This window comes from Oryctolagus cuniculus, chromosome 15 (genome assembly GCF_964237555.1).
Source record: "Oryctolagus cuniculus chromosome 15, mOryCun1.1, whole genome shotgun sequence".
NCBI classification, from domain to species: Eukaryota; Metazoa; Chordata; class Mammalia; order Lagomorpha; family Leporidae; genus Oryctolagus; species Oryctolagus cuniculus.
The window spans coordinates 74,724,980-74,738,690 of record NC_091446.1 but is presented as its reverse complement, the minus strand read 5'-3'; the positions used below and the strand labels follow the sequence as shown (position 1 = coordinate 74,738,690).

The 13,711-nt window shown below is 42.0% G+C and overlaps 1 protein-coding gene across 24 annotated transcripts in view; it reads right to left on the bottom strand.

Annotated features, from left to right (window-relative positions):
- CCSER2 (coiled-coil serine rich protein 2) overlaps positions 1–13,711 on the bottom strand; it is a 187,694-nt gene that overhangs the window by 110,413 nt on the left and 63,570 nt on the right. For 12 of the 24 annotated variants that reach the window (XR_011382489.1, XM_051833012.2, XM_070057963.1 and 9 more), the window contains 2 exons: positions 5,862–6,024; positions 684–879 (listed from right to left, as the gene is read on the bottom strand). Coding sequence is in view for 17 of the 24 variants with exons in the window: in XM_051833012.2 (XP_051688972.2) it covers positions 684–879; positions 5,862–6,024 (359 nt within the window). In the remaining 7 variants the exon portion in view is untranslated. Of the gene's footprint in view, positions 1–683; positions 880–5,861; positions 6,025–6,724; positions 6,979–13,711 lie in introns of those variants that run through there. The other 12 variants (XR_011382491.1, XR_011382492.1, XR_011382490.1 and 9 more) reach the window with 4 other exon arrangements.

The following is a 13,711-nucleotide window of genomic DNA, read 5'->3' as shown; positions in this document are numbered from 1 at the left end:
CAAAAAGGGTAGCCACAATTTAAAACTAATACTTTATTACTTGGTTTTCTTCCATGCATCTGACCTTATCTTTAAGCATTAAACGCTTCAACAAAAAAGGTGCTCATCACTCTGAAGCTAAGTTCTACTATGAACTTACCGTGTGACTTCAGATAAGTCACATCACCAATGTCAGTCTAGATTTTTCTTGAAAGAGAGAGAGACAGGGAGGGAGGGAGAAGACTGGGGAAGATTCAACTTAAAGGCCTCAAAGAATAATTATACATTATCATTATGTAAATCGAAATTGCTCTTTATTTCCCACCTAGTTGAAATGATAGCACTCACTGATTACTGAATGCCATCTATGTCTCATGTATTACGTTGCTCGATTTACAACTACTAGTTCTAATTTTCCTCAACAACCTGATAATATTGGCACTATAAAAAAAAGGCAACAGAGGCAGACTGGCTTACTGAGTATCATGCATCTCATACATGCTAGGTACTGTGTAGTGAGACCAACACGTATAAATTCCCATTTTTTTCCTCCAACAAGTTTGTATTATGTACTATTTACAAGCATTGTTTCGACAGAAACCTAAATAAACATTAGAATCCGAAAGACCATTTTTAAAACAAAGACAAGTCAATCCACTTTGCAATCAAAATGTCAGCACTCAAAATGCTGGCTCTGCACTCACCTGATGCAGCAGACGTTTCAGTTTGAGTAACTGAGTTTTCACAGCGGTGCAATCCTGGACCATGTGCCGCAGGGTCATCTCATCCAGTATCACTGTATTTTCTGGTACATCCACAAACATCTTCTGAGCCTGGAAAAAGGGGGTCCCTCCATAGCTTTCAAAATGACCCAAAGGAGATTCTCTATAGGGAGAGCCTCTGCAAGGGCAGGAGAAGAAGGTGGAGGAAAAATATATGGTTTCAGAACATAAAAACAATAAACTGATTAAATTATTACAGCGATCATTGTAACTCATTTAGCATTACCCAAAAGTCTTCGACTTCACTCACCTCAGCCAGTGACTGTTTGCACTGGGTAGTGCAGTAACCTTACACAGCCATCAAACAATAATCCCCTGCACCTACTCCCTCCACCTCACCCTCTTTCTATGCACTTTTACCTACAGACTGAATTAACTTTCCTCCATAGGAACCAGAATACAAACAAAATACTATGGGAAGACCGCAAATGTGGAACAACTATGCTTCTTTCTCTTTCTAGCAGTGACCACCTGCTCTCTCGTTTTTGACTTGGCATCTCAGCGGCACACCTTGGCAGCCCCAACCATGCATACACTTAGACTCCCATTTCTTGGGTATGCAGCAAATCTCATTCCAAGATGGAGAGAGAGCCAAGGGCCAAGATAGCTGGGAGCTACTGGCAGAGAACAGCAAGGAGGAGCTGAGACAGCCAAAGGCTCTACATCTTAAGGGAAAGGGATTTACGAATATTCCATTTGGAGTGACAGAGAGGTTTGAGGATAAAGATTGCACCTCTAAACAGTAGAGTAGTAAGGTGAGAATGCTAAGAGAGGAGATAGAAAGTTTGCAGTTAGATAGGCAGGGTATGAGCCCTGTGTGGAGGTTGTCTCTCATCAACAATGCTGGGTACCCACAAGAGCTCAGTTCTCAGAAAGTTACAGGATGCTGCTTGCAATGGTGCAGGCAGAAGTGTAAAAAAAAAAAGTCTGTCCTTCTAGCTTACTTGCCTAAGCCTCCTTATTGACAGAGAGGGAGGGAGGGAGGGAGAGAGGGAGAGAGGGAGAGAGGGAGAGAGGGAGAGAGGGAGGACGGGCTAACCAGTTTGATGATTGGCTGATAACTTTCAGGATTGACATCTTAGTCAGCCAATCAAAAAGGCTGCCCATTTACCCCGGCTTTTCTGCCTCTCTCTTTCCTGTCTGCCTCCTTCATTCTTCCTCAGCATGGGACAACAACTCAATTGGGTACTGACACTAGAATTTCCATGTCATTTCCACTGCAGAAGTAGTCCATTTAGGAAAGAGCTACATTTTAGTACAATCAGAACATAGGCAAAGAGGTCAAAGATGTAAATTTGTTAGGATATGAGAGAATTCCAATGGCACAGTAGAAGGAATAGAAAGAAGGGAAGTCTGGGGAGATAAGAGGAGCGGAAGACTAAGCCACGTGAAGAGAGAGAAAACAGTATATGATGAGAATGAAAGAGAATCCAGACCAGCATTTCCCAACTCCCATGAGTTATGGGTAAGACCTAATCCTTTAATTAACTATAATATGAAGGCTCTGGAGTTAGGACATCCAGATCTTTCCCTGTCAAGGAGTAAAGAGAAAAGCAACTGTTTGAATATCTGCAGGGGTAGACTTATTTTGGAGGAGGTTTCTTTTTGTCCCCCCGCCCCCATCTCCATAAATGGCTCTGGGACACCTAGAAAACCTAGCACAACCAACCCAAAGCTCCAGGTGATCAAAACACTGACCAACCAATAACCCCTCACAAGAAACCAGTATGCCTCAGTCGTCTTTTGGGGAAACTGTGCTAAATCAGATCAGCAAATTCGAAGAATGTTGTGCATCTCTCTCTTCTAATTAAGAAATTACCAGTGTTGGTGATCCACAAATCTTAAGTCATCTAAAATATATTACAGCCAAGAGATCTGTCATATTTTGGTAAATACCTTTTATGGCTTTTGTAAAACTGTGGTACTACATTTATACATTAAAGGCACAACAGAGTCTACTGTTTTAAAATTTTAACTTGAATTTGCTCATTCTCATACACATTTGACCAGAGACAACCTCCACTTTCTCTACCTGTTGACAGTGTAAGACAGAAGTTTTCAGAAAAAACTGCTAAACTTTTTTGCCAGATGACTATATTCAGCCTTGATCATGCCCAAGGACAGAGATGAGATGACTACTTCCAGGTATCTCATTCCGTTTTGGACAATTTGATTAATTGCCTCATTCTCAACTGAAATGTACCACCATTTATCTTAAAGTACACATGCTGTAGTTTTGCTATCTAGAGTTCGAGAGCACACCTACTCATTCCTCCAAATCACCATGAACTTAGGAGCAGTTCTCTGAAAATGCCATACCCCTGCATACATACTTTTGCGCACTCCATTTTTCCATCTGGCATCCCAATCCCGTCCTTCTCCTACTGGAATCAGACCTCTGCAATTTCTGCAGTCGTATTTTGAGATTCAGCTCAATGGTAACTTCTTTTACACTCCACTATCCTAGACAAAAACCAGCTCCTTCATGCTCCAGGAGTCCCCGTAACTGTCTGCCTGTCCGTAACTGTCTGCCTGTCTGCCTCTCATGGCTCCCGGCAGCAGGACGTTCATACCAACCACTTTCGTCTAGGCACACAAATCTCATCCTAACAAGTAAGTGCTAAGATTCCTACTGAGTTCACTCACTACAGAAATCTTTTTTTCATCTTCAACACAGTGCTGCCAGGCATTACCAAGCCACAGCTTTCATCACTCACCCCAGCTTGAGAACTTATTAGCACAGAGTCCAACATACAGGTTAGGTAGCAAATGAGTATTTGTTAAGCAGATGAATAAATCTTAAGAACAAGGAATCATTCACGTTTAGTCAGGCTATTAAAGTTGCATAAATTGGTCTTAAATTTACCTTCTTATAAACTATCAAAAATTAAAGAAGCATAATCCACAATATTAGCAATGAAGACTACCTTTTCATCAGACTTTGCCTGTGAATACCAACTCCTTGAGGTCTATTTCTTACCAAAAGCCCAGATGCGAGAAACAGAACAGTCAACATAATGCCTGGTCTGATGTCTACTGTATCCAGTCTCTTAGATCTTCTCAACTATATTCTTGCCTTGAATAATAATACCTGCAGAAGCACTTCTGGTTAGACCTCACTGTTCCTTGATCCACTTAAGAGCTGTCTTTCCTCACTTGGACTACAGGTCTTTGCAGTTTGCATTGAAGAGCATAGGTAAGAAACAGACTTAAGGGGCTGGTGCCATGGCACAGTAGGTTAATCCTCCACCCGCAGTGACGGCATCCCACATGGATGCTGGTTCTAGTTCTGGCTACTCCTCTTCCAATCCAGCTCTCTGCTATGCCCTGAGAAAGCAGTAGAAGGTGACCCAAGTGTTTGGGCTCCTGCACCTGCATGGGAGACCAGGAAGAAGCACCTGGCTCCTGGTTTCAGATCGGCGCAGCTCTGGCTGTTGCAGCCATTTGGGGAGTAAACCAACAGACGGAAGACCTCTCTCTCTGTCTCTCCCTCTCAAATAAATAATTTAAAAAATCATAAAAAAAAAAAGAAAGAAAGAAAGAAATAGCCTTAAGAAGTTTATCATTATTTCTACCTTGGGAAGCTGTCTGGGACCTGCTCATCGTATCACAAGGTATTCTCTTTCTAAGAACTCACGTAGGGGCCAGTGCTGCAGCTTAGTTGTAAAGCAGCTGCTTGCAGTGCCAGCATCCCTTATGGACTCAAGTTAGAGTTCCAGCTGCTCTACTTCCGATCCAGCTCTCTGCTACGGCCTGGCAAAACAGTAGAAGACTGGTCCAAGACCTTGAGCCCCAGCACCCACATAGAAGACCCAGAAAAAGCTCCTAGCTCTTGGCTTTGGATCGGCCCAGCTCTGGCCATCACAGCCATTTGGGGAGTGAACCACTGGATGGAAGACTCTCCCCCTCATTCTACCTCTGCCTCTCTGTAACTCTGCCTTTCAAATAAATAAATGAATAAAATCCTTTTAATAAAACCAATTACTTCATGTAAGCAACCTGTCAGGTTTTGCTCTCACAAAAGCAAACAAATTCACGAGAAGCATATCCTTTATTTTATGTATACTGTACATCTTGTAATATAGCTATGTTCTTTGCCTTTGCTGTAAAGAATCTTAGATATAATTTTCTTTCCCAGTTTAGGAACTATTCAGGACCATATGATTTCCATTCAATATTTCTTTATCCCAATTTTATTGCTTATCTATAAATGTGCTCCAAAATGACCTCAAAATCTCTTGTGAATGAGATGAGGGAGGGAAAAAGAAAAAATAAAAATAACTGCCATTGGGTGTCCACTGTAAGTAAACCAGACACTGCTCCAGCACTTTTATGCCTGATCCTTGAACATCGAGAGAGAGAGGTGTTAATTAACTATAATTTACACACAGTAAACTCAAGCAGGGGTGGGTTAGACAAATCAACTAAGCTTGCAAAGCAGCTCTGTGCCAGGTCAGGCTTTGCTCCCAGGTTTGAATGACTATAGAGCCCTGTTAACAAATAAAATCAGATCAAATTAGAAACTATGTTACACTTCAAAACAGAAAAGACTTCTGGCATTGTATAATACCTTATTCTCTTTCTAATGATATTTTAAAGCAGCGGAGGATGGCCGAAGGACTTGGGCCCCTGCATGCATGTGGGAGACCTGGAAGAAACTTCTGGCTTGTGGCTTCAGATTGGCTCAGCTCTGGTCGTTACAGCCATTTAGGGAGTGAACCAGTGAATGGAAGACCTCTCTCTCTCTCTCTCTCTCTCTGTATCTACCTCTCTCCATAACTCTTTCAAATAAATAAAAGAAAACTAAAAAAATACATAAACCATAACAAAGTCAACACCCGCTCATTCCCAAACGAACACTAGTAAAGCACACTACAAGTTAAAAGTTCAAATATGAGATATAAATACTTATATTTATGATAAAGCTAATGAAAAAAGATTTGGGCCAAAAAGAACTAGATGTTAGTCCAACTTATATCATGTGTAACTTGAAATCATTTTTTGGTTCCTCTAAAAACCAGAAGTCTGTTCAGGGGGAGAATGATGACTCAAAGTTAACAAGAAGATAGAAAATGAAATCCAAGCTGCAATTGCACTCACCTGCTCAAGTCACTTTTTCCATGGTGATGATAGTGGTCAGGGTGGCTGAGATGGTAGTGTTCCTGTCCACTCCACCGCTGGGGTGGCCTTTTCCAAAATCCTTCCTGAGACTGCCGAACATTTCTGTCTGATCGGTCAAAACGGTTCATATTGTCACACTCCACTAGACAGATTCAAAAGCAAAAAGACTATAAACATGTACACACTCTGTAAAAGTTAACTATGTATCTCTTGATACAACTAAATGCTGCTGAAACTATAAAATAGAAAAGTAACATTCTAAAAATACGAGCCATCTATGCCAGTTCATCATAAAACCAAGATTTCCAGAAGAAAAAGAATCAGTTCTTCTGGTGAAAATGAAATTTTACATTATTTAAACTGAAGCAAATCATAATACTGTGTATCACAGTCACGTAAACAATTAACTGGCACACTGCTTTAAAACAAGCAAATCATCCTTGGAATCATCGTTATGTATTTCAAACACCAGCAATCAATTTTAAGCAAGTTTTACCACTACCAAAAGATGGTTCTGATTTCAGCAGGAAAATGCTAACAGAGATTTTTCGTAGAGAACTCATTCCTAAAATGAATGCCACAATTACTTTTCACTGATCCCAAGAAGCACAAATTAACTTTCCATCACAAACAAATCACCTTCTCTGCTAAACCAAGCTCACATTTTCAGGCAGCAAGACGCTACAGCCTGCCTGCGGTAGAGCTTGTTCGAAAAGTCTAAAATGCCACTGAAAACAAAGCCAGTACTTTGCAGCAACAAACAGCGCACTCCCTGAAATCCAAACACCACAAAAATGCAAGAAGAATCTCTTTGAGACACCCCACGCTTTTCCTTCACTTACCCAAACTCTTTCTCCTCACATATCTGGGCACTCACTAAGAGAGTTACTTTGTACAAGGGCGACATTGTGTTACCGGCTGCCTACTCAGACATAGTTGCATAGAAGGCTCAGCGGAACAGGCCTTCCTTCCTGCTCAACTCCCAGCCCTCCCTGTGGGAAGCAAGCCCAGTTTGCCCTGTGACTCCATCTTCGCTCAGTGCTTACATAGCTACCGAGTTAGGACTGTTGCTAAAAATACAGCTGAACGCTAACCAAGCCCGGAGCAGGGACAGCTTCTCCAGTCTGAGAACTAGTACACGAGAAAGCTCAAGTCCTGCGTGTTCAGAATTCCTTGTGATAAAAAGCCTCAGAAATCCATAATTCCCAAGTTTTTTTAATTTACTTATTCAAATGACTTCTACTTATCCAAAAACTTGAATTTGGAATATGCCACTTGATTCATTACAGTATACAGGTGAACACGAAGTTCCCATTCAAGAAAAGAATACTTAAAAAAGATACTTAAAAATAAAATGATGCTCAATTTTCAAATGCACTGAACTAATTTTAATCTATTTCCTCTAAATGTGTAACAATTTAAGTAGGTTTTTGAAAGGACACTGAAATTTTTATTCTTCTTACAGAAAGAAGTCCATGGAGGGGAATACAAATTTTGCTGTTATTTTTAAGAAACATTTTGAAGGAAACCTTGCATTTGAAATTATTTCAGACAATTTCTTGTCTAAAATCTGAGAACAATCAACAATTTCTTAAGTTCATGTGCAGAAAACCTAACAATAAAAAGCATGGTGACCATTATATTTTTTAAAAACTAGAGAATATTCAGTTGCAAAGAAAAATGATCTCTTTTTTTAGAGATTTATTTGAAAGGCAAAATAACAAAGAGGCAGAGGAAGAGAGAGAGAAAAAGAGAGAGACAGAGACAGCGACAGAGACAGAGACAGGTCTTCGATTTGCAGGTTCACTCCCCAAACAGCCGCAATAGTTGGAGCTGTGCCAATCCAAAGCCAGGAGCCTGGAGCTTCTTCAGGGTCTTCCATGTGAGTACAGGGGTCCAAGCACTTGGGCCATCTTCTACTGCTTGCCCAGGCCATAGCAGAGAGCTGGATCAGAAGTGAAGCAGCTGGGACTCGAACCAGCGCCCATATGGGATGCTGGCACTGCACACAGCAGCTTCATCCACTATGCCATAGCACCAGCCCCAAGAAAAATAATCTTTTATGATTTATTTATTTGAAAGGCAGGTGACAGAGCTTCCGTTCACTAGCTCACTCTCCAAATGGCCAAAAGTGCCAGGGCTGGGCCAGGCTGAAGTCCAAAGCCAAGAATTCTACCCAGGTCTCCCACATGCATGGCAGGGGCCCATGCACTTCAGCCAGCATCCACTGCCTTCCCAGGCACACTAGCAGCAAGCTAGATCAGATTTAGAGCAGCCAGGACTGGAACCAGCACTCTGACTCGGGATGTTGGAGTCCTAATGGCAGCTAACCTGTTGTGCCACAACACCAAGAAATTTTTCTTACATAATCTTAAGAAGATTTAAAGCTGCTCTGAGTTTAGTCCATTTGGCAGTACTATTTGTAAATTCACATTTATTTACATTCATGGATTCAGTTAATTCCCACAAGTTTTTCTACATAGCATTAATGTTACTTTGCTTAAACTACATAGCTAAGTGGCAGTATACATCTACTTACAAATGTTCTGAATTTATGTTTCCTTAAGTCAGGCAGGAGGAATTCTACTCATGCCCAAAGCAAGAAATTTTGTCCTAAGAATCACCTGGTATGCTCTTAAGAAGGGATCCAGTGCATACAGAGTAGTAAGAAGCAAGTAAACCAGGCAAACAGCCAGGACATGGGTTAAACATTGTGGGTAATTATAATGCAGAAACTGATGTAATCACTCTTATGTTTGTTAAAATTTGTTGCTACCGCATGCAGATTCCAAAACTGAGGGATCTTTATTGAAACTTGAACTCAACTATGGGTATAATAGCAAACAAGCATTGAAAACAAACATTTGTCATGACTGCAAAAGATTAACACTAAAATTGAAACACAGTAGCTTAAATTATAAAAGAAATGACTGTTTCCATATTGCAGCAGGAAGTAGCCCTGCAGACTCTCACCTAATGTTTACACACTGTAAAATGTCCTTAAGAAGATTATGCGAACTAACCTCAGCAGTTTCTTTGAAAAGAACTAATGAACACAATGAAAGAAATAATATTGTAAAGAAAATGGAAAGCAAACAAATTATAAGCTGGAGACAAATCAAAACTAGTTTCCAACATGAGAAATTTAACACAGTGGTTAGGTGCCACCTGGGACATCTGCATCCCATTTCAGAGTGCCTGGTTCAAGTCCCAGGTCCACTCCTGATTCCCATTTCTTGCTATTGTGCATCCTGGGAAGGCAGCAGGTGATGGTTCAAGTGGTTTGGTTCCTGCCACCTTACAGGAGACTTGGACTGAGTTACTGGCTCTTGGCTTTGGCCAGGCCCAGCACTAGTTGGTGTGGGCATTTGGGGAGTAAACCAGCAAATGGAGGAGCTAGTGCTTACTCACTCTTTCTTTTTCTCTCATGCACGTGTCTGTCTCACAGGTGAACGAGTATTTCTCTCCCTGTGTGTGTGTGTGTGTGTGCGTATCTGCCATTCAAGCAAATAATACAAATAAACACACACCCACATTTCCAGAGTCTGGTCTAGGAAGAACAGGACAATAAGACTAAGAAAGAAAACAGGTTAGGCCGGCGCCGCAGCTCACTAGGCTAATCCTCCACCTGCAGCACCGGCATCCCGGGTTCTAGTCCTGATTGGGGCACCAGATTCTGTCCCGGTTGCTCCTCTTCCAGGCCAGCTCTCTGCTGTGGCCCGGGGAAGGCAGTGGAGGATGGCCCAAGTCCTTGGGCCCTGCACCCGCATGGGAGACCAGGAGAAGCACCTGGCTCCTGGCTTCGGATCGGCGCAGCATGCCGGCCATGGCGGCCATTTGGGGGGTGAACCAATGGAAGGAAGACCTTTCTCTCTCTCTCTCTCACTGCCTAACTCTGCCTGTCCAAAAAAAGAAAGAAAGAAAGAAAGAAAGAAAGAAACAAAGAAAGAAAGAAACAAAGAAACAAAGAAAGAAAGAAAACAGGTCCCTCTGAAGAGGTAACACCCTACACAGAGTACGGTGGTGGTTTCTGTGGAAAAGCGAATCTGAATGCATCCCAGTACAAACAATTTTAAGCTCATGTGCTGATCAAATAAATTTGGCCCTAACTATGAGCTGAGGATTCCCTTTTAGAGAATAAATTTAGGGTCTTTTACTCCAAAATTAAAAGGCAGCAGATCTGAGTAGCTCTTTTACCAGTGTCAGGACTCTGTGACTAACTGAGGGGTCTGTGATGTAAGGACGCCTTTGTCTAACTCTCATCATACCAGTCTTTTCTGATTAGATAAGGGGATGGAATACTGTACCAAAAGCCACCCAGATTGTTTCTCTTATAATACTCAGAGTCCTCAAAAGGTGAAGGGTGCCACAGGCAGTCCGTCTGTGACTAGCCACTGCCTACAAGACAGCAGGGAGAAAGCCCAGATCACAAAGCCCCAGCACAACTTTGCAGGAAGCTTCACCATCTGGCAAAGAAAGCTTTTGATTACAATGTAGTTTAAAAGAAGCAAAGCTCTTTTTTTTTTTTTAAAAAAAAAAAAAGGGTTAAATGTTATTATTGAATACAATTATTGAATACAATTGAGATACAAAGATTAATCTCTAGAAGAAAATTCAGTAGTCAGAAGTGGTCAAGGACATTACTGTCCTCATATATCTTAACAAAACGTTTAGAAAAATGTGGCCTTATGGCATGCAATAATTAGAAAGACTATTTTTCAACAAAAGAAAGTTCAAACCAAATGGCTAAAGGATTTAACAGCAAATCTAAGAAGGTGCACGCCATGGAAAGTCAGGACCCTGAGAATTATCCAGCATATGCTAAATGCCAGGCTTCAAACATCAACAATGAGTGGCCACTAGAAGTTCCACAGCAAGAGAATAAGGCAACACACCTGTGCTTCTGACATAACAATTATTCATGAGAGAGACACCTTAGAACAAAAATGGAGCAAATCTCAAACACCTATGGGTCTCCCCAGAGAAGTTCAGATTTCAAAATAACTTCCTTAAAAGTCCTTGGAGAAGACAAAAGAAAAATATACTTTAAAAAATTACAACAGTGGGGCCGGCATTGTGGCATAGCAGATAAAGCCCCGCCTGTGATGCCAGCATCCCACATGGGTCACAGTTTGTGCCCCAGATGCCCACTTTGATCCAGTGCCCTGCTAAATGGTATGGGGAAACCAACAGAGGGCGGCTCAAGTGCTCGGGCCCCTGCTACCAATGTGGGAAACCTGGAAGAAGCTCTTGGCTCCTACATGGGTAGTGAATCAGTGAATGGAAAAATCTCTTTCTATCTGTCTTTCCCTCTCTCTATAACTCTTTCAAATAAATAAGTCTTTTTTAAAAAATCAAAACAGTATCTCTTTAAGATCCTGCCAAATCACAATTCAAACCTAAAGTTCCTTCTCCTATAATTCCTCTTCCCTTATTGTATGCTCCCTCTAGGCTATCTCTCCCTCTGGTCTGTTATCCTTCCCTTAAAGCTGGCCAGACAACTCCAAAGTGCAATATTCCTTATTACAGGTTGATTTTAAAATCTTGTCTTACTATATGTGCTGTAATACTTTCCACAGCCTAAAACATGATTGGAAGCACTCTGCAGAGGGATTTAGAAGTTTCAGGAGTAGATAACAGAGTGCTCCCAGATCTGCATCAACTCACTCACACATCAGTGAATTCCAGATTAAAAAAAATAAAAAGTTTGAAAAAGCAAAGTGTGAAGGATCTGAAGGTAATGTAAGAGCTCAGAGTGGTCAGAAAGGATTTTCAGGGGCTGTCAACAAAGTCTTGAGCCCAGAAAAGAAAGGCTACATCCACTGCAGCATCGCAGACAGACGGACAACTGTGAACAGCACCCAGGAGAAGATTCTGAAAGGCAGGAGCCGCATTTTCCTCATTTTCTCCTACTTTAAGAAAGAAATTGGAAAACAGCTGGACCACCAGACTTGCCTGAACCCCTGAAAAGTCTTAGAAAAAAAGTGCAGAGTAAGGCTCAGAATAGAATAAAGGCATTCACACAAAACAACAAGATGTCTCCACCCAGACAAATAAATAGTGGAGATGTGGGTCTCTGTAATACACTTTGTTTTCCAAAGACACTGGAAAACCTGCATCAGATAAGCAACTGAAGAAAAAATAAAATAAAATAAAGTAGGTGACTAATGAAAGTGTTCTTGGGGGAAATCAAATTCTCAATTTCCTATTTTATCTATAAACTCAAAGATCAATTTCTTGGCCGGTGCTGTGGCTCAATGCGGTGCCGGCACAGCGGGTTCTAGTCCCGGTCAGGGCGCCAGATTCTGTCCTGGTTGCCCCTCTTCCAGGCCAGCTCTCTGCTGTGGCCCGGGAGTGCAGTGGAGGATGGCCCAAGTGCTTGGGCCCTGCACCCCATGGGAGACCAGGAGAAGCACCTGGCTCCTGGCTTCGGATCAGCGCAATGCGCTGGCCGCAGCGGCCATTGGAGGGTGAACCAACGGCAAAAGGAAGACCTTTCTCTCTGTCTCTCTCTCTCACATTATCCACTCTGCCTGTCAAAAAAAAAAAAAAAAAAAAAAAAAAAAAAAAAATCAATTTCTCTAAATACGGAAGAACAACCTTACAAATGTTTGATGGATACATGTACTATATTACCAACCTCATACCCTACTACTGTTACCTAGCCTACTCCTCAGGGTCACCAAAACACTCAGGTATGGCTTTCCCCAATAACTCTGATATTCCCCAAATCCTAACGCCTAACTGTCCAAGAAATATTTAGCCAACAAATATTCTTTCCTTCACTGTGCTACCACATATGCTACCTTAAAAGAAAAATATTTTCTGTACAAATTCAATTGCCAGATAAATATTCTCAAGGCTTCTTCCTTAAGTACTCCAGATTCCCCTATTCACAATTAGTTTATAGCAAACTTGTACCCAAATCAAACCCAAAACCAAAGATCTCAATGATTCCTAATAGGGCTGACACAATACATTCGGAGTAACCAATCTAAACCTCTCTCACTTGCAAAATATCCTCAAAGACCAGAAGCCTTTTATAAGGGACTAAAATCAACATATGAAATTAAAAGATAGGCCGGCACAATGGCTCAATAGGCTAATCCTCGTCCTGCGGCGCCGGCACACCAGGTTCTAGTCCTGGTCGGGGCACCGGATTCTACCCTGGTTGCCCCTCTTCCAGGCCAGCTCTATGCTATGGCCCAGGAATGCAGTGGAGGATGGCCCAGGTCCTTGGGCCCTGCACCCCATGGGAGACCAGGAGAAGCACCTGGCTTCTGGCTTTGGATCAGCGCGGTGCGCCTGCCACAGCACGCCGGCCGCGGCGGCCATTGGAGGGTGAACCAATGGAAAAGGAAGACCTTTCTGTCTCTCTCTCTCTCACTGTCCACTCTGCCTGTCAAAAAAAATAAAAAATTAAAAAAATTAAAAAAAAGAAATTAAAAGATAATGTAAATTTCCCGTCTCTAAAAAATAAATAAATCTTTTTTAAAAAAAATAATGGGTTTGGCAGAGGGATTCAGCTGTGACTTGGGATATCCACATCCCATACTGGAGTGCTGGCTCAAGAACCAGTTACTCACTTCTGATCCAGCTTCCTAACGATACGACTGGGAAAGTAGCAGAGGATGGTCTCTGCCACCACATGGGAGACCCAGACTGAGTTTCAGGCTCCTAACTGTGTCCTGGTCCAGTGTCGGCTGTTGGAGCCATTTCAGGAGTGAACCAACGGATGGAAGTGTGATCTTTCTCACTTGTTCTCCCTCTCTCTCTTTCCCCTCCCTCCCTCTCCCTGCCACTCTTTCAAATAAATAAATAAATCTTAA